Source organism: Galendromus occidentalis, unplaced genomic scaffold (assembly GCF_000255335.2).
Source record: "Galendromus occidentalis unplaced genomic scaffold, Mocc_1.1 scf7180000075579, whole genome shotgun sequence".
NCBI classification, from domain to species: domain Eukaryota; kingdom Metazoa; phylum Arthropoda; class Arachnida; order Mesostigmata; family Phytoseiidae; genus Galendromus; species Galendromus occidentalis.
Genome location: NW_003803569.1, coordinates 28642 through 55986, shown reverse-complemented (window position 1 = coordinate 55986; position 27345 = coordinate 28642). Strand labels below are relative to the sequence as shown.

The window sequence follows — 27345 nt, the reverse complement described above, 5'->3', positions numbered from 1 at the left end:
CCAGTAAGCAATACGTATCGCTGACCGAACCCAGAGAGCCATTCGAAGAATCGATGGATCCTCCGGAATAACGACGCTACCCATAAACTGCCTCCTTCTGCTAGGCTCGCCTTTGTCAAAGCTGGACACGTGTCTGGCCATAATTATGCGGGCTCAATGGGTCTACCTCTTTCCGCTTGACCTAATTCTACGGGAGCTTTCTCCATCGTTTCATCATCAAACGAAAATGCTCGCTGTCAGGAACACGCATCGGGTGAGACTGAAGAGAGGGGAAAAATCAATAGAATTCATTGATCTTCAGGAATATAATAATCTTGTAAAACGTGGTCGACGTCCGCTTCCCTCCTCGGCCTATCCCGGCGTGTTCTATTGTCTTTCTTCTCGGCTGGCAAGACGACGGCACCGTTGGATCGTGTGGCCGGATATCCGCTGAGAGCTTAGGCTAATACGAAGAAGGGCAAACAGAGCAAATCCGCACTCAGAGGACGGCCAAATAGAAACTCCATCTCAGCGGTGGAATCGTCAGGCAGCTCACGAGGGAATCTCTTTCGGCGACAAGGGAAATGAGAACAGAACGATGAAGAGGAATCGATGATAGTGTCGCCCCGACCAAGTTCTTCGCGGTGCATCATGGACCGAGACATTCATGATTCATGATCGTTCGGTATTGCGAGATCAGATGATCGATCCATTTCTTGGGAGCACAGTGCTTCATCTCGCCGAGAAATCGCCAAAATGAGCCCATCCTGCACGGGGTGTGAATTTTCACGCATGAGGCTAACGAACTAGTAGCGCTCGAAAGACCGTCCCATCGATAGTGACGCCCACGTATGTTCTCGCGTCAAATTGCCTCGCGTGACACGTAACGTCAAAGGCGCACGGCGACGGGAGGGAGACAATACGAAATCAGGGAGAAGGCTTGAGTCGACTGGCTCGAAAGGGAACTCGATCAACGTGTGATCCACGTAAGCAAAAGTAATCAAATAAAACTTGAGCATTCGCGCCCTTCCATCAAAGTGAATGGGCCTTAAGCTCCGCGTGAGCCTGTGCTCCTCAATTCTGTCTGGTCTGGCCTCAAACGTTAGAGAAGAGTATTTCGCTACGGGCGAAAGCAGAGCGATCGCGACGGGTGGCTCACGGCTCCGGGGGACGGGGAGACAAATGCGGGATCCCGCCGGGGGACGAAGAGGTCCGAGGTAGAGGGGCGGGGGAGCGGAGCCATCAACTGGTGTTGGCGGGCGCCCTCTAGAGCTCGTCGCAGAAGCTCAGGGGCTCCCGCAGGGTCCCGCAGAGGTCACGTGGCTCTCTAGCAGGCACTGAGGATTCGCGCCAACCCATGAGAGCACCAATGGCAGAGTGAAGTTGAGTGAAGGCGATATACGAAGCAGTTCGGAACCGTAGACAGACGCACGTTCGTAGCAAGCTTGTGCCTTCGCCTTGTGCAATTTGCTTACGGTGAGGGACTCGATCGTTATCGTTCCCTCGTTCTTCAGCATCAAGGGGAACGACTCCCCGGACGAAGTGAAGCATCGAGATGGAAGGAGATTCCGGCTATACCGCCCAAGCTCCCGCAACCCCGCAGCCTGGAGCCGCAGTGGCCGATGGCGATATCCAACTCACGATGTTCGACAAGATGCGGAGGATGGTGTCCACCGACGAAGAGTGGGACGCAATCCTCCTGCAGAAAATGGAACTCAAACGTAACCGAGGTAAGCCGCCAAGGCCAACTCGAACATTTTTCATGGCCAGCTCATTGGCCTGATCGAGTCCGACAGAGTGAAACTCACCGGGCTCGCGCCAACTGACTCAGTCGTCCAACCATTCGCAACATCGCTGAGTGGCGGCGCCGCCGTTCTCGCGGCGGGAGCCGCGGGTGGGCACTGTGTGCTTGGGGGTTCCTCTCGGGTATTTGAGACCGATGGCTACCGCGAATCCGCCGAATGCAAAAATGCAAACAAGTGCAAGCACGAGTGAGGCTCGTGCACGATTGTGGAGCTCGATGAGTGGATGTTCCGTCGGAGTGAAAAATTCAAGCTGTCAGACGCCGAAAGACGGAATGAAACCTTCGGTCCCTAGAATCCGGTCGAGTCGAATAGGGAAACAGTACCTTACTCCGAGCGGGCTTCATTCTTGGTTTCCTGTAATTAATCTCGTGTTTCGGAACGCACCTCTATGAGGGGGTTTTGTCGCCGACAGAAGAACTGTGAAGACTGTGGCGCTACCGCACAGTGAACTTCTGGCTCCGCGACTTTAACTCGGGGTCGCGATGCGCGAAGTCATGCGGCGGGAAAAAACCTTTGCTTCATCGAGACTCTTAGAGATGATTCACGGAACCATGTTCCTGATCCGGTCTAAGGAAAAGCTCTGACTATGCCTCAGAAACTTACCGTCCTCGTCGAGTCTAAAATCACCCTCTGTCGCTCAGAGGAGCACACGAGATCGACCAGCGTCAGCTAGTATTCTATGCCATCAATGAGGAGGCTGCGCGGTGCGTGACCACCATGGCAGAGCAAGCCCGTGAATCGTGCCTCCCTGACAGCCTGTTGTCGCGGAAGCCGTCCGTCTTGGCGGTCAGATCTCTTTCGAGGGGAAAAAATGGAGCGCGAAGGTCCTCGAGGCGATATTTCCTGTTGAGGAATTTAATGCGCACTTGCGACCAGGCAAGTGAGCCAAAAGTCTCTGCCGGAAACGTGAAGCGCGCGGTGAATTTAGACGGGGTGATTTTCCAGTGCAGTGGATATCCTTTCCCAACGTTCATCTACTCGTTCCGAGGAGGAATCTCTTTCAAAATGGAAATCTCTCTTCTAATCCCTTCCGTGCCTGTGCGGAGCCGGTTACGGCGACGCTTCTGAGCAACCGGATAGCGTACCCGGCGCATACGGGAAGCTCGCTTTTATTTCGCTTCCATGTGTAGGTACTCGGGAGTCGCCGAGAAAAATTCAACCTCACTCGCGATGAGGAACTCGGTCGCTGCAGTCTCGCTCCGCCCCAAAATGATGACTACGGGGGATCAAAATGTCGTTTCTTGATTCGAGTCTTCTGTTTCGATTCCGACAAGTAAGTCTGCGCAGATCCAGGAGACATTTTCCCGCCCAGAATATGTTTCTTGACCCAGACGCCTTCCACGAAACACCGATCATTGAGATGTTCGGAAGGCGTGGAGGCAGCTGCCCGTCTGAATCAGAGTTGAGGGACATTACTTGCGCGGATCTCTTTGTCGCAGCTGTATCGGTCGCTGCCATGGAATGCCCAGGGTCCACAGTTCAGAGTCTAGTCTCTGGAGTCTAGAGCTTCTCGTGATAGAATTCCAAAGAGGTCCCGATGCCCGGCCCTGTGTAGTTTTGAGCATCGCTTCCAAAGCATCCGGAAATAGATCGATAGATTCGGCGAATTTTGCGTCACATCGCTCAACAATACAGCAGGCCGTTCTCGCTTAGGATCCCTTCGGAGGACGATTGTCAGACATTCCTCGACCGGCTCGAAGACCCTCTGGTATTCTCCACAGGAATGCGATCATTCGTCCCGGCGTTGAAGTCTTTTTCTTGTTTATATCTTACAGAACAAGGCCTTCCTGATCCTCCGCAGCAACCTTTCTCGATCGGGAGCGCCGTCGGAAACGTCGGCGCCGCCATCGGCAATAAGGTTTGTTGCTAAATACAAATAATGTGTTACGCCACGTTCCGTTCTCAACCCTCGGGGCTGAACAGCGCTCAATCAATAATGTCTTGATCGGCGTCGAAATCGTTCTGACAAGTCCGTTCTCGGCGAGTTAAATCAATTAGATCGGATCATTCCCACTACATCGACCTCGAGCTAGAGGAGGAATGCCCGAAAGTTTCTACTTCTTTCCGTGAATCCGTCGAGCCTTGGATTCTCAGCTAAACTTCGTGTCATGAACACCTCGGCCGATTTGTGTTTACCGATCGACGACCCTAATCGGCGAGAGGGTATCGGTGGACATAGTTGGATCGAGGCCTGATTCGCAAACTGAGAGTTTTGCAATCCGTGTTCCAGGTAGGAGGTGTGCTGACCAAAGCGAAGGGGGCTATTCCGGTGCAATTGCCCAATATGCCCAACATCCCGATTCCCGGACTCAACAAGGGAGCGGCAGCTCCTGAAGGAACGGAGGCTAGTCAAGAGTACGCCCAGCTCGATTCCACTGTTGCTTCTCAGCAGTAAACCCATACGGTGATCACGCAACATTACCAGCCACGCAGCACATCCCGAGCCCCGTGCGCAGTGCACCGCTAAAAGCATAGAGAGAGGATAGCGAGATACAAACGAAGATCAACACGCCAAATTCCTGCACGTAAATTCCGATGGATTGGTGGTAATGGTCATCATTCGGAGCCAGCATCGACTAAGGATTTAAGAAAGGAGAAGAGGAAGCAAGAAGTGCAATTAGATCTACTCAAAGAACGAATGTTGGACAGCAGCCGACCGAGAGAGTATTCCTCAGATGGCTCGATCAGCCGCTGTGTATCGGGAACGAAGAGAAACAATTCAGAGAAGATCTGATATCCTCAAGCGAGCGAGGACCGGCGAAAGGAGCGTTGATGATATCGAAGTGGACGCATCGTCGTCTATCGCGATGGGGAGAACGGGAATATTGGAGGGACTCTCGGAGGTCGGTGTGCGAAATTGTTATTGGAGGTTGGCGACTGATTGACTGACTGACTGGTAGTCTGACTGATTGATCGATCGATCGGATAATTAGGTGACTGAGTATCTGAACCGCACTCCTACCGTCTTAGTGTACTTCAATCATGACTCGGCGGATCGCGGTCACACGAGAAAATCCCGAGTTCGAGGTACGGATCCAGAGTCAATCGAGCATAGCAAGTCCCTGCACTCGGTCCCCGGTTCGTTCGATAGGGATGTGTTTTGGCGAAACCCATAGGACGTCCGATCCAGAGACAACAGAGGTAGGAGGCCACTTGACGAGGCAGAAATTCGCAAACGGGCTCGTGACAATTTGGAAATTCCTCAACAATAAGACGGATACATCCGAGGTACCCTGACCACACAGATATTAGAAAGGGACACTTGACGGTCATTCCGCGACGATTTGCAAAAGGTGCCATCGTAGCTCGTAGCGTATCTAATTAATTTTTCTCTCTTCGAGGTTTTCTCCTCCCTCTTACAGCAGTAGGTACAGTTTCTGTCGTTCCCGCCATTGCTCTCGTCGTCCATTGGCGGGTTCGTCTCAAGCACGAATTCTGAAACGTCTTCGACATGCATATCATCAATCGAGATCGACTCCCAGCGAGACTGAATCGCGAGACTGTGAGAGTTTTCGCCGTTGACCTCGGGTCAGATCTTCAAGACATTCACTGTTAACCTGATATTTTCCGGTACCCTTGATTTGCTGTATCGAATATCATTTTCGCGGACCCGGGTCAGCCCCTGTGAATTCGGCTCATGAAATCGCAGGGGGCCCCGTAGAAATTCGTAAACTCCTGTCTATTACTGTCGTTGTTTCTAGAACAGCGTGGAGAACCTCCCTGTATTGTAATTTTCTCGGGGTTGCATCTCCCACAATATTGGGTGAGTCAAGAGCTCTAAAATCGAAAGAACGAATCGAAACCAGCGGAGAGGAGGATCCACATCGGTCAGAAGGAGGATCGTTCTTTTCATTCCGAGAGAATCGAAACTAGCGGATACGCTGCTCAGCCGTATGCAAAAGAACAACTAAAAAACTTCAGAGAAAAATGTCAGCTCTGAATCTGATAGTCATCTAATTCGACTACGGAAAGATAGCTTGAGGAAGGGCCGAACAATATTGAAACCGGTAGGCGTCCCCAAGACACGTCGGATGTCTCGTCTCTCTGACTGAGCTCCGAGCGGTAAGCGAGCGTCCCTTCTATGGGACCGATGTCGCGTAGAACTCCCGAAGTTGGATCCCTGTATTGATTGTGTATTGTGCAGCGAAGTTCTCGATTGTTATTCGTTTGCAATAAACGATTATTTTGTTCATTCTAGCAGCTCGTGTATTCAGGTCTTTTTCCTTGAGTACCTACCGGCAACTGCCCCCGAACGAGGATAAAGATGGCCCAGGCAGGTAATTCGGACATGATGAGTGATGTGAAGCTCGCGACTTCTGTCTCTTCCGAATCTCACCACTCTCCCCCACTCATCTTGTTTCCGAGCTCCACATCCCCGATCCGAAGCAAATATTGCTGAATCATCTGTGGGAGGTCCCTGGTCAAGAATTCGACTGGGATAAGCGCTCTTCTTGGGAGCTTCCGTGAATGAGGGTCTCTGGGCTTGATTCCAGCTGGAAGGTCTCTGAGCTGGAAGGTCCCGCGGGGTGCTTTGATACGACGGGAAATTGGCGGTGAGGGTTTCCGTAGCGATTCCCGCGCCGGGGACTTGAGTGCACTTTGTCCGTGAGGTGTCGTTGACAGGCGGCGCACCTATACTCTTGACTTTGGAAGGGAAAGTTCTAGGCTAGAGTCAGTTGGGATCATCGAGCTGAGGCTCACCCGAGCTCGCGTGAATCGATTTCAGATGGAAGTCGACGGCGGGAGCCGAGCGATTTCAAGGCTCGGACTTGATCTGGTAAAAATATTTTATTCCAGGCACTGAATCGAGTCAACGGAAACTCTTGGATCGATCGGGTCGAGACAGTTTGAATGTACACACGTCAGGACGATATTTCAGTGTGAGGAGACGATGGTGGCGGCCAAGTCTTGCAATGAAATCAATTCGGAAGCGCCATCTTTCATACGGTGTTCGACGATCTGTAAATGGAAAATGAGCCATTATTGATCTCTACAAGATATAACAATGTCTGCCGAGCGCTATTCCCTTGCATTATCAAGCGTCGAGCTCCGCCTCAATCCTACGAGCAGCTGCTCCGCGCCCATCACGCGATCCTCAAAACTCGATGCAGAGATCATCAGATGACCGTCGAAGTCGAGAGATTGCGCGAAACTCAACTCACAGCCAATTTCTCGAGGAGCGCCGCTCTCTTCGTGTCTTCAATCCGCTCGTCGGCGATGATCATTTGCAGTAGTTGAGTCAAGAGCTGATCTCCGGAATAACCTTCGCGCACGAAATCCCGCATTCGTTTGGTCAAGCGGTCCAGAACTGGTTCCGTGTAGATCTGCTCGACGACATTATCTGGGATCACTCCCGCGATGTTCCCTGAGGATGCTCGCTGGTTAAGAATCGAGGCTGAATTCTTCAAATTATCCGAAGCGGACTCCCGTCGAATTCCATGCTATCCGACAGAAACCCGCTCGGACAAACAAAGCTTATCTTATTCAAAGCAATACAGGGTGGTCATTTTTAGTCGGGACTTTTTTTCCCTCTGCTCGTCCCGGCCCTAACATTGGAACGGCTGGATGAAACTATATGAAATAACCCACCAATCAACAGCTCTCGCCCTGACTGACACGATTCCGTCCCCAGCGGTGACGATTTCGGCCAGTATCACCTGTTGCGGGCGTTTTGGAAATGATCGGTCACTTTTTTCTCGTCGCTCCACGAAAACGCCTCTTTCTCGGCGACCGCTTGGTCGATCGGGCTCAACCTGGTTGCGTTCGACGCAGGACAACCTGGCGGAGGTATGCCATAAAAAAATTTCAGGTACCATGTTCCTGGGGGAAACGCGGAAGGGGTAAACTTTGGTTTGAAAATTGGACAAATTTACCAAAATTCTGGGTTGTCGCTAAACTCAGTCGATAACTCCCCAGGGAAGCAGAATTCGAAAATTTTCATGATGGCTAAAAGTGCTTAAAAAGGGCCAATTCACCCGATCTGGGGGTCAGCGGCTTGATCCGACGACTTTTTTTTCCTACGAAAATCGTCATCTCGAAATTCTCCTCGTGGAACGCGGAATACCGCTTGGGAGCGCTGATGTTGTGTTCAAGCGCACGCTCCAGCCTCTCAGCATGCTTCCGAGCGATGGCGCTCTCGGATTTCCAACGGTCGGAATCCGCCGGAATCAGCCGTTTTGAAAAAGGAAGAGTAAGAGGGAAGAGTGTGAGGGAAGAGTTGAAACGCCACGCGGTCCTCGCCAGTAGGGTGGAGGGTAAGACGCCCCAGGAGATCATCTCTTCCCAACGGTGGTTCCTGCTTGGTCCGGCTTCAGCCATCTTGCAGATATCAACTTGAGAGTCCGGAGAACACAATGAATTCACTGAGATCACGGCTGTGGCAGTTGCGTATCACAGATTGCAGCGATCCCGAATTCGACAGCGAAATGATGCACAGAGGACTCGCGCGGCTCTTCCCTTTTCAAAATGGCTGATGCCGGCGGATTCCGACCGTTGGAAATCCGAGAGCGCCATCGCTCGGAAGCATGCTGAGAGGCTGGAGCGCGCGCTTGAACACAACATCAGCGCTCCCAAGCGGTATTCCGCGTTCCACGAGGAGAATTTCGAGATGACGATTTTCGTGGAAAAAAAAGTCGTCGGATCAAGCCGCTGACCCCCAGATCGGGTGAATTGGCCCTTTTTAAGCACTTTTAGCCATCATGAAAATTTTCGAATTCTGCTTCCCTGGGGAGTTATCGACTGAGTTTAGCGACAACCCAGAATTTTGGTAAATTTGTCCAATTTTCAAACCAAAGTTTACCCCTTCCGCGTTTCCCCCAGGAACACGGTACCTGAAATTTTTTTATGGCATACCTCCGCCAGGTTGTCCTGCGTCGAACGCAACCAGGTTGAGCCCGATCGACCAAGCGGTCGCCGAGAAAGAGGCGTTTTCGTGGAGCGACGAGAAAAAAGTGACCGATCATTTCCAAAACGCCCGCAACAGGTGATACTGGCCGAAATCGTCACCGCTGGGGACGGAATCGTGTCAGTCAGGGCGAGAGCTGTTGATCGGTGGGTTATTTCATGTAGTTTCATCCAGCCGTTCAAAAGTTAGGGCCGGGACGAGCAGAGGGAAAAAAAGTCCCGACTAAAAATGACCACCCTGTATAATGAACGGCTGCGGAACTCACGAATATCTTCTCTAGTGATTTTCTCGGCGCTTATCCTATGAGCACTTTGTAGGAGAGTCACGGCGCGCCTCATGTCTCCCTCAGCGAGCTCGATCAAGAACTTGAGGTCGTCGCTACCTCTGAAGTTGACGTTTTCCTTAGTACATATCTCATCGAGCTTATTGACCAGAACATCCGTAGGCAGGGGCCGGAATCTGAACTTGGAGCAACGGGAGTTGAGTGGGGGGATGATTTTGGTGACGTAGTTGCAGATGAGACAGAATCTGGTTGTCTTCGTGTATTTTTCCATAGTTCTTCGTAGCGCTGTTTGAGCATCTCGGGTCATACTGTCGGCCTCGTCGAGAATCACTATTCGATAACGGATCTTCCCTTGATTCGCCGTCATTTGGGAGAAGTTTTTGACCTGCAGAAGACGAGGAGCGTTAGTGTGAGTTGCTTCCGGTGGACCCACGTCGATGATTGTCGGTTGCTCGGTCGGGGACTTCGAGATATCGAAGCTCCATTGTCGCTTACCTTTTCCCTTATCACAGAAATTCCTCTTTCATCAGACGCATTGAGCTCGAGAACTTTCTGACGAAATTCGTTCCCATAGAGATCCCTCGCCAGAGCTAAGATTGTCGACGTTTTACCAGTCCCCGGAGGACCGAAGAACAGCAAATGGGGAAGATCACCAGACTGAAGACATTTTTTCAGGACGGACACGACCTCGTCCTGGGAAGCTACGTCATCGACGGTTCTTGGTCGACTGAAATTAGGAAAAGGGAGGTTCCTCAAAATCCATCGACAAGAAGGAGTGATTCTGCGCGGCGGATCATACTCTGAGAATGAATCGATTAGATAAGTTCGTAAAGATCTCCAATGCGACTCACTATTTCTCAACCCAGGGAAGATCTTTTTCTGCACGCACCATCGTTCCTAGAACGTACACTGGGGGTTCAATATCTTTTCGGAAAGAAGCGCATGAACATGACCATCTGCAGAAAAACCATGCAGGCGATCACGAGCATAATCCACATTGTACAGTGACATGAACAGGAAAATTTTAGTTTTTTCTCAAGGCGCTCGGTTTCTTTCTGAAGTTTGCCAAAGTTCTCATCGGTCGAGTGCACAGTCCTCTTGACAACCTCGGTATCTTTGGCGATAATATGCTTCGCGGTTTGCGCGTTTCTCTTCAGGTCTTGTGCCATCGACACCATGCTCTCTGCGATTTTCTGCTTCGTCGATTCGTGCTCCCTCAGGATCTGGTCGACATCTTGCGTTTGTTTCTTTTTCTCCTTGCCGAAGAGGTTCTCTCTAAGTTCACGATGAACTTTCGTCCCCTGTCTCTGGTGCACTTCTCGATCGGGATAATGATTGAGCTTCGTTTGCTCGACTAGCTTCATCTCCGGTTCGGCTTTTTCCACTCGCATAGCGCCCTTGATGAAATTTATCTTCCTCTGGTAAGCGTTGATACTCTCGAGGCTCGGCTGAATCGTATTCTGTTTTTCCAAGCTATTTAGGAGCTCATCTAGTTTCTCGACGTAAGCCTCCAGCTTCCAGGACAATTTCTTCTCCACGACGAGAGCCTCGCATCGACTCAGGAGCCGGATCAAATTCATTTCTGTACGTGACTTCGTCACCCGAACGACCGTCGGCGCCTCCTTGATCGGCTGAATCATGCTCTCGGCTCTTCTGCTCAGGATCTCCCGGCTCGAAATAGGTGGAAGGTTCGCTCGGAGATTCTCAACAAGCACTTGATTCCGCAACAACGGTGTAATGTAATAACACAGGAGGATGGCTAGAATCCACGCATGAAAAATATCGGGAAAGTTTCTCCAAATGACAACAGCAACGAACTCCTCTCAGAGACACGTCGATGCTAAGCGCCGCGGCTAATCACGACGCCTGAGTTCGTAGACGAGCAGCGAACTCAAATAACTCCACAGCATGAAACGTCATACTGTTGAGCTCTGGGTGGCGCCATGTTATTGAAACGAGGAAGGCTCCTGTCGACGGATCGCCGGATGTTCCGCGACTTTCTCCCTATGGAAGCTCCTTCCCTGAGAAAACCAGCTTTCGAACTACCACGGATCATCTAGGGTCTACCAACCTGAGCTCTTTCACTGGTAGCGATAGATACCGAGAAACTGAGGAATTTAAAGCGCTCAGAGCCCTGTTCGCGCCAAGTCTTTCCTAGACCGCTGGCCGAATCACCCTCCACACCACAGAAGCTTCCGTGAGCAACGGAGGGAATTCGGGCCTGACTCCCCGCATCGTAACGGTTTCGGCAGATGGATCAGAGGAACTAGAAAGCGGACGACTTCGCAGCTCTAGTCCGGCGTCATCTCCCAGAGCGAAGTTGGGGAATCGCTTCCGGAACATCCGGAGAACCTACGCGGGAGCGAAGCTTCTCCTCTCGGACGGGAGGTCCACCCGATGTGTGTGATGTTGATGTTGCCGTGAATACTCTCATTCTCCTCCACTCCACTCTACTGTCGCCGACGGAACGATAGAGACGATTTTGACAGTCCGTTCAAATCCGATCTCGTTAATCTCGACTGCGGGATACTCTTTGGATGGCTGCCGCGGATACAGCCCCTCCTCCTGCGGAGCCTCGCAGGAATCGACCCGGGACCAAAGCCACGGTAAGCGTCGAATTCCTGGGGAGTGATCCCGACGGACTCTTCTCCGTCCTGGCAATCGAAACGATAGCCGCTTCTCGCATCCCTCCACAATCCGGGGGGTATCATGTCGGTCTCCCGACTCCCGACTCGATAGATTGGAGCCAACTGGCAACCTTAATAGATCGAGGAGATAGTGACTTCAGAAGCTCGATGATCGACCGCGAGGACGGTCCTGAAGCGGAGTGAGTGAGAGATAGTCCCCGTCAAGACGATTTCGTTTGCCAGTCGAGCTAAGAGAGATTTGATTTTCTTCCCAGGATTTCTGCGGATGGCCGGATGAGCCTTTCGAGGAGATGGACTCGACTCTCGCCGTGCAGCAGCTGATACAACAGACGATTAGAAAAGAACCAGCTAATGTCGATGCTATCCTCAAGCCTCCGGACTGTCAAGACGAAGGAGTTTGGAAGTACGAACATCTTCGACAGTTTTGTATGGAGCTCAATGGTCTCGCTGTTCGTCTCCAGGCCGAGTGCACCGCCGGGACCTGCATGCAGATGACTGCCACCGAGCAATGGATCTTCCTGTGCGCCGCCCACAAAACGCCGAGAGAATGCCCCGCGATCGACTACACCAGACACACTCTGGATGGAGCGGCTTGCTTACTAAACAGCAACAAGTACTTCCCGAGTAGGGTTTCGATCAAAGAGTCGTCTGTGGCAAAATTAGGTTCGATCTGCCGACGCGTGTATCGAATTTTCTCGCACGCTTTCTATCATCACCGATCCGTTTTCGACCTGTTCGAGAACCAAACTCATCTCTGTCGGCGTTTTACGGTCTTCGTCACGAAATACGACTTGATGTCGAAAGAAAACCTTATCGTCCCGATGCCGGGCCAAACCGATGAGAGCACAGCTTGATCCGGTGCCGTAAGGATCCGCGAACTACGAGAAACGCTCGACGGAACAGCCAAGTCTTCCTGAATTCACGAGCGGAGCGGAAACAAACTCAATAATTGGGGTAGTCACTGAATGGATGATGTAGGAAACGGAACCATCGCCATCACCCATACATAATAAGAACCATATATATATGAATTGTCCGCTAATCGACTGTAAATAAATCTAGCCCTATTGAATCATGCTCTTTGATTATTAGATTTCTCCAGGGATTAGATATATACATCTGTACACTCTCACACTGGATTTCCGACGCATGATGCCCGGAGTCACCACAATATCCGCTTTAGTCGATCACAATAAGTCGTGAGTCGAACAATTATATTCGAAGGTACCCGGCTTTACTCGATGGGGGAAAACTCTTATGTACAAAAAAACTCAACAATCACAGTCTCATTGCTCCTTATTCCCTTCTGCACCATCCGCCTTGTTCGAGTCTACAGCGAGAGTCGCTGATTTCCGTCGGGATCTCTTCTCTCCTCGATTCCCTTTCGATGCAGGCTCAGCCGGTCGGTGCATCTTCGATTTGGTGGGCTTTGTTTTTCTGTCTTTACTTCTTGGAACTTGGACCCCGGGTAACGACTCATCGAGAGGAGTTTTTGTCAGATAGATGTGCATGGTCGGGAGTTCCCGTGTAACTCGGAGTCGCGTCATCCCAGCTTCATTCGGATCCCAAAATTCCTTGATTCTGCGGGGAAGAATTGGAAGGTGAGCCAGAGCTCGCTCGAGCCGGCGAAAGTTCGCTCTCAAGTTGCGAAACTTACTCTCTGAAGCCGATCTTGTTCCACTGATACACTTTCTCCTGTTTACGTTTGATGATTTCAGCGATTGTCACAGCTTTAGTAATCGCAGGACCACATGCAGATATCACAAGATTGGTATTTGCTGCTAATGAAGTCTGAGCGAATTTGACCAAGTTGAAGATCCTAGAGCCCGTTCTCACCTGCGGAACGGTTGTGGTTTAGGGAAGATTTAAAAATCTCGAATATATTCCGGCTGCGACAGGAATCGATCCAGTCAGTTCACGCTTGGTGTGTATCCTCACATCGATTATCGCGTAGTCCTTTCCGATTATCTCTTCTGGGAAAGGTATCGGAACTTCATCTTCAACAACATTTCCTATGTGGTACTTCTCCATTTACCACAACTTTGGAGGATCGTCGTTCCCGTGGATACCGCGACCGGTTTACGGAAACGGAGACGAATCTCGGATTCGGGTAGAATCGTGCACGGAGCACCGGGGCTGAAATCGAACGAACAGAAGCTCAATCCGCCGACGGGAGAGAGACGAGAGAGTGTACTGTTGATGATGCTGATGATTTTTTTCTGAAACTTTCTGCGCGATCGAGCGATTTCGTCCATTAGCCGGATCTTCAAGTTTCCTGTCGAATAGCGGCTCGTGTTGACCCGGAACTTCGTCGTACCTCGCACCGCGGAGGATCAATGCGTCGAGATGCCTCCGATTTCTGAATCCTTGCTGTGGATGGCTTAAGCCTGATGACAGCGCGATAGGGGTCGGGATACCAATTCGTGCTCCTTCCTAGAGTTTTTTTCTCCTCTGCGTCGACTAGGGAGCCATGGGAGCCCAGGTGAGAACCACTGCCTCAGGAAGTGATTTCACCCGTTTAGGAGACTCTCGTTGCAGGCGTTGGGTACACTGGAGAACACTTGAGAGACTCCCTCATTGCTCCGAAGTCATGAGTCGAGACCGGAGCTTCTTCCCTAGGTCCCCACAAAACGGTTATGCTCGTCTTCCCTCTTCCTACAAAGATATCCCAGCGAAGAAACCCGCTTGCCGGGACGACCCGAGATCTGAAAGCCCATGTTGATCTCCTGGAAAATCAGTCTTCGTCTCGGTGCGCTGCCGCTTCTCCTCTCCGTTTCTTCCCGAACTTATCCCCTCTGCGGATGATGGCGTCGTTCTTCGTTCTCCCTACGCGAGCCCGCTGCTCTCATGCCTACACTCTCTCGAGAAAGAAAACTCCGCCAGCGGCCATATTGTATCCTACCATTCGGCATCCGGTGGTGTGGTGGCCGCACTCCTTCTCTCGAGCAGACGATATCCGAGCAGCAGCTTGCTCCCATCGTCAGGATCATTGTAGTCGATGAGAAAGTGTCGCCAGCTGCACTCTGAAAAATGGAATGAGCGGAGCCATGATCGCAGTCTGGGACAGATCCTCCCGGAAGTGAAAGTAGGGGCGCCCGGCTTCTGTGAATCGATTCCCCAACACCTCTGCAGCGGCACCTGAAAAAGCTCGGGGTTCGAATTCGCCGGACATAAAAAGGTTGGCTCCTCGTTCACGTGCCGTGGATAGACTCGTATGGTCTCCCCGTAGATCCGGAATCGTTTCTTGTTCTTCCAAGAGGAAAGTCAGTCAATACGAATAATCCTTACGCAAATATTTTGCGAACCAGAGAGGCATGTCATGAAGTGTGCAAACCCCCTTAGTTAGTATTCCGGAGCCAGGCGCCGGCGAGCCGACCTACCAGGGGATAAACTCATTTATCGTTTCAGATAGCCATAGCCGCGAACGAATGAGAATGGCGTCTGAAGGTGGCGATCGAGACGTTGACTGTTCCAATGCGTGCAGAGGTGTATGGCTTGTCAAGGTGAGGGGCTCCGAAACTTGTCCCGGGGAGGAATCGCCCTTTTCCGGTGCGAACGATTCCTCTATCCGAAAGAGGCGCTCTAACACCTGACCCTGATTCTCGCAGGTTCCGAAGTACATCGCAGAAAAATGGAAGAAGGCCGCTCCCTTAAGCGAGGCGGGGCGTATAAAAATCTCGAGACAACCTAACGGAACAAACGACATCACGTTCAAGCTCTCCAACGTTGCCGAAGAAGAAAAAATTCCCACCGACCATAAATTTGTCATCTCCAATATTCAACAGCAAAGTCTCGCAGTCTATTCGCAGCCCAAAGCTGTGAATGAAGACGGTATCGAATGCGGTCAAGGAAAGATCTGCTTAGAGGGCTCAATCGTACAGAAAGGTGAATGCCGTCCCATTGGGAACGACATTCATTACATGGACCTAAAGCGTCGGAAAATCATGGAAGCGAGCCAACCGAAAAGAGCTGCGATTGGTCTCGAAAGAGTCGTGCAGAATTTCAAACCTGTAGCTCGACACGTGCATCAAGTCGAATACGAAGCCCGGAAAAAGAACGAAGGCAAGAAAGCTCGTGGCGACCGCGACCAGGTTCTCGAAATGCTTTTCGCAGCATTCGAAAAGCATCAGTACTACAATATAAAGGTGAGCCCTGCGCATGGTTCCGTTGGGGAACCGCGGGGGAAATCTTATCGCACGATTCGTTCACTGACCTCTAAATTCACCTTCCTTTACTTAGCAAAGATACGAACTCATTTCCAGGATCTCGAAAGAATTACGAAGCAACCAGCACCCTTCCTCAAGGAGCTTTTGAAAGAAGTTTGTAATTACAATGTAAAGAACCCTCACCGGAATATGTGGGAGCTCAAACCGGAGTACAGACATTATAAAAAAGAAGGGGAGGAGAAAGCTGCGACAGCAGCATCTTCGTCATCCGAGAACAAGGAATGATCATCATTGAATAAAGCGTTGTTTCTTACGTAAAGAAACCTGTCTGAGCCTTCGCCGTCATTCTTCCCCGTCGCGCATCCCCTATCATGTAGGTTGGCACCGCGAAAAATCCTGCTAGTCGTGTCCAGGGCTTTCTCCTCTGTGTTCCAAGTTTGAGGCCACCTTCGACCGAATATTATTTTCCTATAGAGTACACTTGCCTATACAAGCTCCTCGATACCGGGAATCCTAATCCGTGTTTAAGACTGAGTTGGATACCAATGGATCGACCGAAGCCTCTTGAATCCTCAAGAAAACGCTGACGGACATCCGAAGCCTGAAATGATCTATGCAGGTTCGAGAATCGATATCACAATACGAGCGGGAGGAGTCCCACAGAGCTCCAGAGTTCATCTTCCACGTCGGGATTCCTTCGGGAAGGGAGTCAGGTTTCGTCTCGACGGCAAACAACTCCCGATGAGAATGGATTCCTAATACGTCGGTGCCTCGAGCATTGTATGCGTCGACCTCCAGGCCGCCCCTCGTTCAACCATCCAGCTGAACTGAGACACTCCCCCGCTAGCTCTTTCGGTCGCCCCCGGCGGCAACCCAACTGCGGAGTAGGCTGCCTCACAACATCATGACTTGGGATATGCCGGCTTATGGTCGCCTGTCGTAGCTTACGGGAGTGCTCACTTCAGGGCGCCGCGCCGTCACGAAGCAACCCAGTTTCTGTTGAGATCGGTAAAATCCCCAAGGAGAATGGATGCACTTGCCTCTTCGACAGCTCTCTTAAATATGTTCCTGAGAGCGGGCCGCCGTCACGATGTCGAGGAGACGTTATGATCGGCAGCCCCGCGCTGCGGACCGGGATCAAGGTAAATCCTCGGAACTGCTCCGAGCGACCAACATCTATACAAGATTGGAACCAATCGATCGCAAATCGATTCCGCGATCTGATTTTCTCAGTTTCGCTGCTTCAGAACTCGAGCTCGCGCGTGCCGTCGTAGAATGGACTCCCTGGCCCCTTTTCGAATCTAGCGCCACGAGCGTCGTTGAATTCGAACTCACAGGCAGCACTGAGACTCCGGTGCAAGGAGTTGAAATTCACCCTCGCTACGTTACTTTCGTTGTGCTTTCGGTCGATCAACAATCGTGTGGCTAGAAGACCTTGGATCACGAAGTTCTCCATCTTGACGAGCAATCATCGGAATGGATGAAGACGATAGTGAGTTCTGTACCTCACGCCCGGCACTGAACAGCTGATTTCGGTGGCGGAATGAGTTCCTTCAATCCTGAAATTTTTATTCCGATTTCCCAGGGCGGAATCCTAGCCCCCCGCCGGGTCTCGAAGAGTTCGCGAGTGAAACCACAATCGGAGACACGACGTTTTCAAAATCTTGGCTATTCCAAATCCTGATGGACACAATTAAAGTATGTATGATTCTTGGGAGCCAGTAGGGAGGAGATCATTCGACTGGAGTCGATCATTCTCATGAGCAGACATTTGCTTCAACTGCTCGACCCCCTTCAGACCGTCGAGGAGGGACCTCAGCCACGGAGAGACGAGGATGGTGACGCGGAGATGGTGAATCTCAGTGAAGACATCGAGGAACGATTGTGTATCCTGTGGGATATATCTGCGAATCAGGCGAGTTCCAGGAGATGTACAAATCAGAGAAGCGTCCTAGTTCTCGATTGACGACCGCGTCAGCGTTCGGTGCGGGACTGTCTGCGTCACGGGCCTGAGAATTGTTGCACCTTGACCGCTCTGGAGAGCCGTCGATGAATCTGAAGCTAACCGGGCCCGGATCTTTGTGGTCGAGAGCAGCTTCGTGATCCGGAGTTGTCGCCCAATATTTTCCCAGAAAGTCGGCAGAATCCGTGAATTTATGAGACGGCCGCGACGGTTGTATCGCAGCGATGACCATTGTCGAAATTATCACGAACAAGGCGACGGAGCCGGGCATAACCGCCCTAGATTCGAGTCGGAGGTAGTTCGATTTCGAATGTTTGAAAATTACTTATGGAATGGATTTCTAGGAGGTATCGGCCTTCCTCCTGGAATTCGACACACCGACGCTCTTCGTCGGTCTCATCTCTCCGACAAAATCCCCTCGGCTCGTGGAAATTCTCGTCGGAATCCTCGGAAACATGTGCACCTTCGAAGAAATTTGTGAACCGGTATCGAAAACGGATTGCTTGGTGTGAGTTCTCAAAAAGCTGAGGTCCCGCTGTCCATCGCCCGCTCGGGATCTTCTCGGTGGTTCCATTATATGCTCGAATCATCTCTTCAATATTTTTCATCGATTTCCAGCCGCGTCTGTCTGTGGCTATTGGGGAGCACCGATGTCCCGACACTTCTACAACTATGCAGGCTGCTACAGACTTGCCTAGCGCACAGATCCGCTTCAGCGATATGGATCGACAGCATTCGTGATAATTTGGCGCCTACAGTCGATCACCTCCAGCACATCCTCTGCAATTCTATGAACGGTGGGTGGGCCTCCTGTCTCGAGGCTATAGAGAGCCCCGCACGGATTCCGCGACTTGACCTCGATGAGATACTCCGGAGCTTTCATTGATCTTGTGGCGGGTATTTGCAGGTGATCTGTTGAGTTCCACTTTGAGATTGGTCCACCGGATCGTGGACACGCATTCCTCGGTCAAACTCGCGACCGCGAACTTGGAATTCGTGAGGGCTCTCACTTCGGCTGCAATGCAATTTCTGTCGGTATCTACGTCTAGCTATACTCTGATTCTCGTCGTCCCTGTAGCCGATTCGGGCTTGCGGATTGATTTCGATACTCTCTTCAGATCCCGAAATGACGTCCTGCGAAGCTACTGGCATATTCTCTATACACTCGAGTGCGAAACGCAATTCGCGCCCCTGCTCGATTTGTGTGTAGATGATTTCGTCTGCCTACTCAAAGCTTTCCTCGCAAGTCTACCCGACGACAGCACTCGAGCCGAAAGATACCAGCTGCTCTGTCTGCCGTACTCTTTCCTCGCAAGTCTTACGGACAAAGGAAGGCATCTGCTGCTCGACGGTGCGTGCCACTCTCGCAGGCTCTATGTAGACGTAGTGAGGATCGCCGAATGAGTGATTCCACTTCACGTCGTTTCGCTTATTTCCAGATTCCGCTGTGAGCGAGTGCACATTTCAACTACTCCATGAGATGCGAGAACCCCTTCCGGAAGACGACTCCCTGAGAGATACCCTAGAGGGCGCGCTAAGTGCACTCACCAGAGGCGTTGCTCGCTGAGAGCGCGAGCCTTGTACTAAGAGGAATCCATCGTGATGGAGTAAATAGTAAATGATCTCAGGACTTTTCTCGATACCGAAGCCTCTTCATTTCCCCACCGCACGTTTCGAGAGAGTTGACGGTAGCCATCGGAGATCTCAAGCTCTCGCTCGCGTCATTCCGCTCGCTGAGCCGATTCGGGCCCGGTTGGTTCCTTCTCGAGAGACTTCAGAATTCACTGCCGCTAAATAAAAAATGAATACCCTAGCATACCGAGATGGATCGGGCTCCAATCTAGTTTGCGAACATATTCATTAGGTCTCAAATAATGTCGATGAATTTCTGTGGTCCTTTCGGTCTTCCGGACTTAATTGGGACCGCTTTGCCTGCCCTGCCAGGTAGATGAACCTCCCATCGATGAATATTACAGATGCGACATTGTGAGACCGACTGAACCTCTGATTGGGTGCGGCACTCAGACATCTCTTGGTGGCAGAGCAACACTCAGGTCAGATCTCGACGGCGCGGTTAAAGACAAACGAGCGAGTCTCGAGCTCTCAGTCCGGGAGAATTTCCGATTAAGTTTCTGAAGACAACGCCCACGCCGACTCCTGTACCGCAGATCCTATCTCTTCGATTTGGGATCATGAAGCCTTGGAGAGCTCCCGGCGCCCGGTGGCCTTCATCTTGGTCGGAACCATTTTCCGATGATGCTACAAAAGAGACAGACTGTGCCATCGGTTCATCGAAAGGCGGATATAAACTGTGATCCAGATGCTGAAACGTTGACGTTCCCGACGCCTCCAGTGGTTTCCCGTTTCGTTGGGCCATCGCTGTCGCAGGGGGGGGGATTGATATTGGATTCCCAGTCCGAAAAAGCAGCAGACACATATTTTTGCGAAATATGTTCGAGTTCATTTTCATGAGTGAAGTCGCTTTATGTACACTGTCATTTTATTTCGCCAAGCTGGATATCTAAGCATTGATTGATTGATTGATTGATTCATTTCATTGATTGATTGATTGATTTGATTGACCCTTAATTCAACTGCGGGACAGATGCCCTAGATAGTGGTCGATTTTAATGTACAGTATTCCATGGCACGAGGGGAATTTAGCTTGCCTGTCTGCGCTTCTGCGTTATAGACACAATATTTACACAGGGCCATTGCTTTTCCATTAACTATCATGACATTTGTCTGACAGTCGGCCATTCTCATCGTTGAGTATCGCAAAAGTTGAAACGTCAGCCCTTGCGGAGGCTCCGGGAGCTCTGAGACGGTCACCTGAGCCTATAACATCTTTGCAGGTCGAGGTCAAGTCCCATCAAGAATTTACAAAAAGAATAGCGTATTCCCGGAGCTATATCTCACGCTTCAATGCTTATAGGAGCGACTCGCCGTAATTTGGCTGTTCGGCATTCGGGGCAATTCGGCCATGCGATGCTTAACATTCCACCTCCCGGAGTAAAAAATTGCCGCCATTGAGTCTCCCGGTGTGAGTAGCGAATTTCTTCGCTCGTGCATTGCGGAACTTCTCGGAAAATACTTTGAGAAATCCTGAGTCGTAGATGGATCGAGAACGAGAAGATGCTCTCGGAATTCTCCTCTCGACTTCACGTCGTGCGCCGCTGAATGAAAAACCACGACTCAGTATTGTTTAAGGCCACCAGACATGGTCACTGTGTGGCACCGAAGTTCCAGCACGAATCACCATTCAGATCCTGGTCTCTTGCCGAGTCAATTCAGTCCAATTGTGTAAACTGTGAAAACTTCAAATTAAAACTTGAGCTGCAAGCCGTAGTATTTAAATGTTCGTTGGTGGAATACATGGAGCATGTGTTGGCGTAACTCGGGCGACCCCGAAAACTGATTTCTCCCAATGATGAAAAGTTCGAGAACTTCCGATCAAAGAGGATTAATTTGAAGTTTCCGATTGACATTCGACCAGAATCAATTTTGAAATCGTCGAAAGCGTCGAACAAATAAATAAACTGACTGGGATTCTCAATTCCTGGGGGAGCCAGATTTTCGCCCGACAAACCGCGCCGATGCTTCCACGAACGACTGTAACGAGAGAGTGCGCCCAAACAACATGATCGATTAGAGACGCCACTCTTTCTCCGAGGATTCTTGATCTCATCGAAGCGAAGGTTGATAATGATTTAAATAACGTCGTATTGTTTGGGCCACTGCATTGAACATAACCTAAAAAGACTTAACCTTACGCTTCTTCTTTTTCGACGATCGCTGCGCACGATCTGCTCCGGCCGATTCTGGCGCGTCTTGTCCCGTCTGTTTCGGAGGACTCGACTCATACTTCAAATAAATATTACACAAATAATTGCTGTCACCTACGGTCTGCAGCTCATACTAGACGTTTTCGGTTTGGTTGTAACGCTTGGCAACGACGTCATTCTCCAGCTTCGTCAAGGACTTCTTCACTCGAAGTGCGGTGAGTCTACTGGAGGGATTATGCGACCACAGTTCTCTGAATATCCGGACCAAGCTCATCGTCGTTTCGTGTTTCTCCCACTCTTTGGGGATTTCTGGTCGGATTTGCGATATGCAAACGACTTTCTTCATCTGATCGAAAGATGGATCGTTACCAACGGCATCGTGGTAGGGAATTCGGTAAGGGTCGGCCACGCCGTCGCGCACGATTCGTGACGTGATCTCCCAAAGGACCAGCCCGAAACTATACATGTCTGCCTGGCAATAGGAATTGAAATTCTCGGTCTTGAGAGTTTCGTCCAGGACTTCGGGCGCCATGTAGCGAACAGTTCCGACTCGGGTGTTGTGGGGCCCAATGTCGATTTGATTCGTGGTCTTATTGAAGCGAACGGCCAGTCCGAAATCAGCGATACAGCATGTACCATCGCGTTTGACCTGGAATCGGGGGAAATAATAAATTAACACGCTCATGTCTGGCAAACGCGTGCAGGACAAGTCAGAGAATCATTTCAGGCGAGTCTGGCGAGCGGGATTCGTCCAAAAAGTGTTGAATTAACGCTTCTTCCGGACAAAACGACAAGAAACTCACCAGAATGTTCTTGGACTTTATGTCCCGGTGAGCTATAGCCGGCTTGGCCTGTTTCCCGAGAATTTCGGTGTGTAGATGACAGATCCCGCTGGATGCTGACAACGCCATCTCAACGGCTTGATCTTCGTCGAGCGTGTTGTTCGTTAGATAATCGTACAGAGATCCGTTCTCCTGGTACGTTGTGATGAGCAGCAACTGAGTCCAGCCACCTGTTCCTCGGATGTCCGCGGCGATGAAGCCCAGGATATGGTCGTGGCGCAGGAGATTCGTCTGGTAGATCTCAGTCTCGCGACTCCAGGAAGCTTCTTCGGTGGTGTAGAACACCTTGCACGCGACGTAGTCGCAATTCAGCGTCGCCTTGTACACCTCGCCATAGCGACCTTTGCCTATTGGGCATTTGAGCTCCACCTGACGTGCAACGGTTCTCTGAACCATTTTCGGGAATCCCGATCCACTGCCGCTCGTGATGCTGCAATCCATCAATTCTTGGAGGGATTTGACACCTGTCGGCAGGAAACTCTCATCTTCTGAAGTTTCGAGACGCTTGCGCCTCCGACGGTAGTATAATAGAGAAAGACCGAGAGACAAAGCCGAGCACATGAGCAAAGCCGCGATGAACACCACGAGGCTGGTATAGTCTCTGTAGACTGCTTCCTCCACGTCTTGTGGGGAAGCCATCTTCGGTTTCAGGGGCTTGTTGCAGTACGGCTCGTTTCGACAGCACTCAATGTTCTGGGGGACCTGATGTGAATAAAAAAAACCTTCTGAATCCGATCCGCTTACAGAAAGTATCGGAATGACAGAACCATGTGGATGGGAAGGACCGCAGCCAATGCCTCCCGGAGGAGTTCCCAATCCAGGGGCGTGTGCACAATGTTCTCACTCTCTTGTCTCTAGAGACTCACCTTGTGTTCCAACAAATGGCTCTTGCATGTGAGCAGCGCCTTATCTTCTTCGGAGCAGCCGTAAGTGTATTCGAGCTCGACTTTATGCGTTGCTTCGTTCAACACCTCTTCCACGTGAGTCCAACACATTCCACCTTGCGTGTATATCGTACACGAGCCATTCTTCGTTCCTTCGGGGCAATGGCCGTCACAATAGCACTCCAGACGATACGCTTCGGGAGCTGAAATTTTCTCTTGTTGAGTTTTGCGGAAAATCGACGGTACCAAAGGAACTCGTTCTACATCGAACGATACTATTGGGCCATCGCGAGTTTTCCAAACGACAACACTACGACTTGATGCGATGGTACCAAGGAGGAAGGATGCTTCGCCGTCAGGAATGATTCTTTCGATACTTAATTTTCGAGGACAGAGAAACTCCTCCGAGTGAATTTAATCATCTCCATCAATGACGGAGAATGTTTCTGCCGAATGAATCGCATAGGCGCATCTCGGGATTTCGGCTCTGCTGGAGTGTCAGCTTACGGTCGCCGACTTCTTCTCCGAGTTCTGATTGCCATCAGTAACAAGCGTGTGACGCCATTCAAAGGGAAAAAACTAAACAAAAAGATGAGAGACGACGGGAAGCGCCTCCGTGGTATGCTCCAACATAAAAAACTTGTGCAATCACAATACTCGAGAAAGGAAACCGCTTAAAGGGCGTCCAGATGACTCCCGACGAATGGTTCCGCATGGAAATATTCGAGGAAACGTTCAACCCGGAATGGACTTCCTGTGGAGGAACGCCACGCAGGTTTCTCGAGCCGGAGGTCGAAGTTCGCGGTGTGACACAATTCAACAGCATGAAAAGCGAGAACACGATCGATTCGCGCAGCTTCCTCTCACCGACTTCCCAATCCCAGGAAGGTGAGGTCTCAATTAGGACTCGAGCTCCGTTTTTCAGAAGGCTGAGCTCCGAAGTTTCGGTCCGGCTACCCAGAGCGATATCCGCCGATCAGCCTACTTGCGTAATCGGATTCAGCACTTCTTCTTACGTCGATCCTCCGGAAATATCTCCCCGATCGCATAAACTATCCTCGAGAGCTCTTGGTGGAATTCCATAACGATAGTCCGGATGTATCGAGTATATTCCGTGATGCGGAACCTCGGCAACCGATGGATTCAGGTGAGTCGTTAACAACTCGCTGCCGGAAATTCAAAAACGAAGCGCCCCGCATCTTTCTTTGCGGAATCAAGGCAGGACATGCTCTCGATGTCAACAAGTGTCAGCAGATACGGGGAACAAAGTAACGCTTCGACGAGCTTTCGTGGCCCCAACATCGAAGCTTATGGTCGGTAGGATTCTGACAACATTGGCGCCTCTCGCCGTGATTTGTTTTTTTTTCGCTCCGATCATTGTCGCGATACAGTGAAAACCGACGCCGCCTCGCTCGAAGCGGCCCACGAAGGGTGTATCGGCGAAAGAAGTCGCATCGTTTCAAATTTCCTCTGAGCTCAGAGTTCAACACGATGTTCGAGAGGATCGTTTCGGCCCTACTCGGCTAGAGCCTCGAGGATGCGGCCCTTACCTCGGTTGAGCTCTCCGACAAAAATAACTCCTAGCCAGAGTACATTTCTAGCCTGTTAAGACTATCACTCAAAAGTTTTGCGAACTTTACGAGGAGGGTTCGCCGGAAAAAGTTCGCGCAGATCAAGGTCCGAATCGGATATCCTCTCGATGACTTTCGAGACGCGGGATCGGAATTTCAGTTTGACGACCAATCCGAGTATATCCATGTCATATGAAAGATCACGATTGCGTCCGTCGTCCGTCCCGGCCTACGATCTCTCGAGACTATGGGATAATGATTCGCTCCCGCAATGTCCACCAAGCGATCGCCAAGCCTGCGAGACTAGGAGCGGGGATTTTTGTTTTCCTTTGAATGTCTCAGTCAAAAACTTTTCGCTCCGAATTTTGCATTCGAGAAGTCAACCGACTCCGTCTTGTGCGGCAATGGGAATGACAATCGATTATTCGAATTACCAACAAGAGCTCACCTTGGAAGTTTGCAGTGAGGGTCAGGAATATTAGCGCCAGTTTGACGCGTCCTGAGCCAAAATAATCCATGGCACCGACAGTAGAAGCGACAAGTGTCGCAGATGCGAACTTGATTCGCCGAAATACAGTTTTCTCTGGGGTTATTCACTGTCGCGGGTCGACACACGTTATCCAAGTAAACTTTGTTGTGGTTTTTGCTTTGGTAAAAACGACTGCACGAGTCTGCGTAAATGCCCGGCCGAAACTGTTGTGTTGGTGGAAGAGAGCCAAGTAGCTGAGCGAGCGAGCTCGCAAACGATCGCCGAGTCGCCCAATCAGCGAGCCAGATTCTTTCTGGACGTCTTAAGACTCGGATGCATCAAGAAGCACAACAATAACAGCTCGAGCCACACAGCGCTCCTCCCGAACTCGGTGTCGTCTGCTAGAGAGGCCGCCTCACTTCTTACGGGTCTTTCTCTTCGAGCGGAGCAGCACGCGCGCTGTCTCTGTGTGCGGCGTATTCTATTCCGATGGAATATCCCGTGGAGAGTTCGGCCCGGCTTCCCTGGTCGGGATCGAATCTCTTTTTTCCTCCGAGGAACCTGACGAGAGAGTCTCGCCCCAATAACAACGTGTTCACTGTTTACATCCCTCCCCTCTCATAACGGTGCTTCCCCCAAACGGATTACTCCACTTGTTCCACTCGCTCTTGTGTCAGTCGTTCGGATGCATGTCCAATGTTGACGCGGAATTTGAAGTTCAATGCGAGACTTTTCCGCTGTCACATGGCACCGTCTGTTACATCAGCAATTATGTCATGGGTTTCCGATTCTGCAAGGAGAAAATTCTATCAGTACTCCCAGTCCCGGGTCGGATTCCCCTTTCGCGAATACTGCGGCCGGTTTCGGCGTTTTCTTCAATGCTTATTTGCATGACACCCTCGCATCATATGACAGGCATCATCAGCACAGATACTTGATCTCTTCGTACCGAGCGAAATCCGGAGCGACGCAGCTCTTTGGGTCCCGAGCGATTTATCAGCGCCCCACCTGCGCGGACTGGTCTGCGATATGCCCACGGAGTGGGTCCCATGATCGTACGACGCCGACGTTCCGAATCGGGTAGCCGTCACCGCAAGGCCGAAGATAGCGATTGTGCGAACAGCATTGGTGACGGTATACCAACATTCCATACGGGTCCGGGAAACGCCGCATCTAAGATATATCCTATCCCCGAAGCGATCTGGATAATCTATTGACTCGAAGACCCAGTTGCGAGATCGGGAAGAGTCATCTCAAGGAGCCCTGAATAGATACACTCGAGTCCCTTCGCCTGTTTGATCGCTGATCTCCTCGAAGATGAGTAATATAATGCTGTTTATCTAACCGGTCGAGACTCGGGGAATCCTCCGAGAAATGGGGATCATTCGCCGGAGCGAGGTGAGTTCGGAGCGCTCGAGACCGATTCCACAGCTCCCCCACACAGATTTACGAGCCTCTCGTCAAGAGAGCACATTTGGGAGGAACTTGGGACGCTTACAGATAGATAGGACGAGAGTGGTGTCTTCATCATTTATTAGGAAGGGAAAGGGGATGAAGAAGGACCGGAATGATTTCCGTCCTGATTCCCGCTGAAATGTCTCGAAGCCATTCATATGTAGCGGAGAAGTTCATCGAACCTGTGCGAGAAGCTTCGGCGTCGCAAATTCGTCGTATACTCGGTAATCAGTGATCACATTGCCCGCACTGAATTACGAAATCGAGCTGTGGGGATTTCTCATTTGTCTCCATCCTCGGGTCTTCAATAAAGGGCAACGATCACGCATTCCTCCATCCCCGATCTCTTGGGAGCTCCGGCGCTAGCCCCGAGAAAATCCCGTCACTTCAATTCCCGAACAGAAATCGAAACATCGATCGCAACTACCCCCGAGACCGGTGTTCGAGGAAGAGGCACTGAACGAGACAAACAGAACTCGGGAGCAGCGGTGAGCGACGACAGAGCTGTCTATGAATGGTTTCGGCAAAAATCCGTCGATGCGATCTTCGTGTTAATCTGCGCCTGTCGATATCGTTCCCGTCCGATACTGC

The 27345-nt window shown here is 50.9% G+C and overlaps 8 protein-coding genes across 8 annotated transcripts; 4 read left to right on the top strand and 4 right to left on the bottom strand.

Annotated features, from left to right (window-relative positions):
• Positions 1–1330: 1330 nt before the first annotated feature.
• LOC100904833 (uncharacterized) lies at positions 1331–4631 on the top strand. The gene is made up of 3 exons (XM_003737553.2): positions 1331–1709; positions 3560–3642; positions 4015–4631. The coding sequence occupies exons 1-3, from the start codon at positions 1535–1537 to the stop codon at positions 4177–4179; spliced, it is 423 nt and encodes a 140-aa protein (XP_003737601.1). The 5' UTR covers positions 1331–1534; the 3' UTR covers positions 4180–4631.
• Positions 4632–6568: 1937 nt separating this feature from the next.
• LOC100904538 (replication factor C subunit 4) lies at positions 6569–11128 on the bottom strand. Its single transcript, XM_003737551.2, has 6 exons — positions 11043–11128; positions 9823–9868; positions 9467–9698; positions 8954–9356; positions 6947–7149; positions 6569–6743 (listed from the first exon to the last, which is right to left on the bottom strand). Exons 2-6 carry the CDS (start codon positions 9861–9863, stop codon positions 6660–6662), a joined length of 963 nt encoding a protein of 320 aa, XP_003737599.1. The 5' UTR covers positions 9864–9868; positions 11043–11128; the 3' UTR covers positions 6569–6659.
• On the bottom strand, positions 9889–10898 carry Use1 (Vesicle transport protein Use1). The gene has a single exon (XM_003737555.2). The coding sequence runs from the start codon at positions 10609–10611 to the stop codon at positions 9889–9891; it is 723 nt and encodes a 240-aa protein (XP_003737603.1). The 5' UTR covers positions 10612–10898.
• Positions 11129–11225: 97 nt separating the features above from the next.
• Mob4 (MOB kinase activator 4) lies at positions 11226–12473 on the top strand. Its single transcript, XM_003737568.1, has 2 exons — positions 11226–11577; positions 11874–12473. The coding sequence occupies exons 1-2, from the start codon at positions 11509–11511 to the stop codon at positions 12471–12473; spliced, it is 669 nt and encodes a 222-aa protein (XP_003737616.1). The 5' UTR covers positions 11226–11508.
• A 377-nt stretch (positions 12474–12850) lies between these two features.
• On the bottom strand, positions 12851–13791 carry Rpp25 (ribonuclease P protein subunit Rpp25). The gene is made up of 3 exons (XM_003737554.2): positions 13558–13791; positions 13277–13455; positions 12851–13200 (listed from the first exon to the last, which is right to left on the bottom strand). Exons 1-3 carry the CDS (start codon positions 13648–13650, stop codon positions 12906–12908), a joined length of 567 nt encoding a protein of 188 aa, XP_003737602.1. The 5' UTR covers positions 13651–13791; the 3' UTR covers positions 12851–12905.
• Positions 13792–14601: 810 nt separating this feature from the next.
• On the top strand, positions 14602–16113 carry TfIIFbeta (transcription factor TFIIFbeta). The gene is made up of 4 exons (XM_003737552.2): positions 14602–14797; positions 15028–15122; positions 15228–15764; positions 15882–16113. The coding sequence occupies exons 2-4, from the start codon at positions 15048–15050 to the stop codon at positions 16068–16070; spliced, it is 801 nt and encodes a 266-aa protein (XP_003737600.1). The 5' UTR covers positions 14602–14797; positions 15028–15047; the 3' UTR covers positions 16071–16113.
• Positions 16114–17261: 1148 nt separating this feature from the next.
• Positions 17262–19328, top strand: LOC100904392 (protein saal1). The gene is made up of 8 exons (XM_029111461.1): positions 17262–17277; positions 17371–17483; positions 17593–17700; positions 18093–18256; positions 18367–18545; positions 18656–18779; positions 18867–19099; positions 19188–19328. Exons 1-8 carry the CDS (start codon positions 17262–17264, stop codon positions 19313–19315), a joined length of 1065 nt encoding a protein of 354 aa, XP_028967294.1. The 3' UTR covers positions 19316–19328.
• A 2338-nt stretch (positions 19329–21666) lies between these two features.
• Positions 21667–25571, bottom strand: LOC100907486 (serine/threonine receptor kinase thickveins). The gene is made up of 4 exons (XM_003737567.1): positions 25279–25571; positions 23242–23462; positions 22337–23077; positions 21667–22182 (listed from the first exon to the last, which is right to left on the bottom strand). The coding sequence occupies exons 1-4, from the start codon at positions 25346–25348 to the stop codon at positions 21667–21669; spliced, it is 1548 nt and encodes a 515-aa protein (XP_003737615.1). The 5' UTR covers positions 25349–25571.
• Between the last annotated feature and the right edge of the window lie 1774 nt (positions 25572–27345).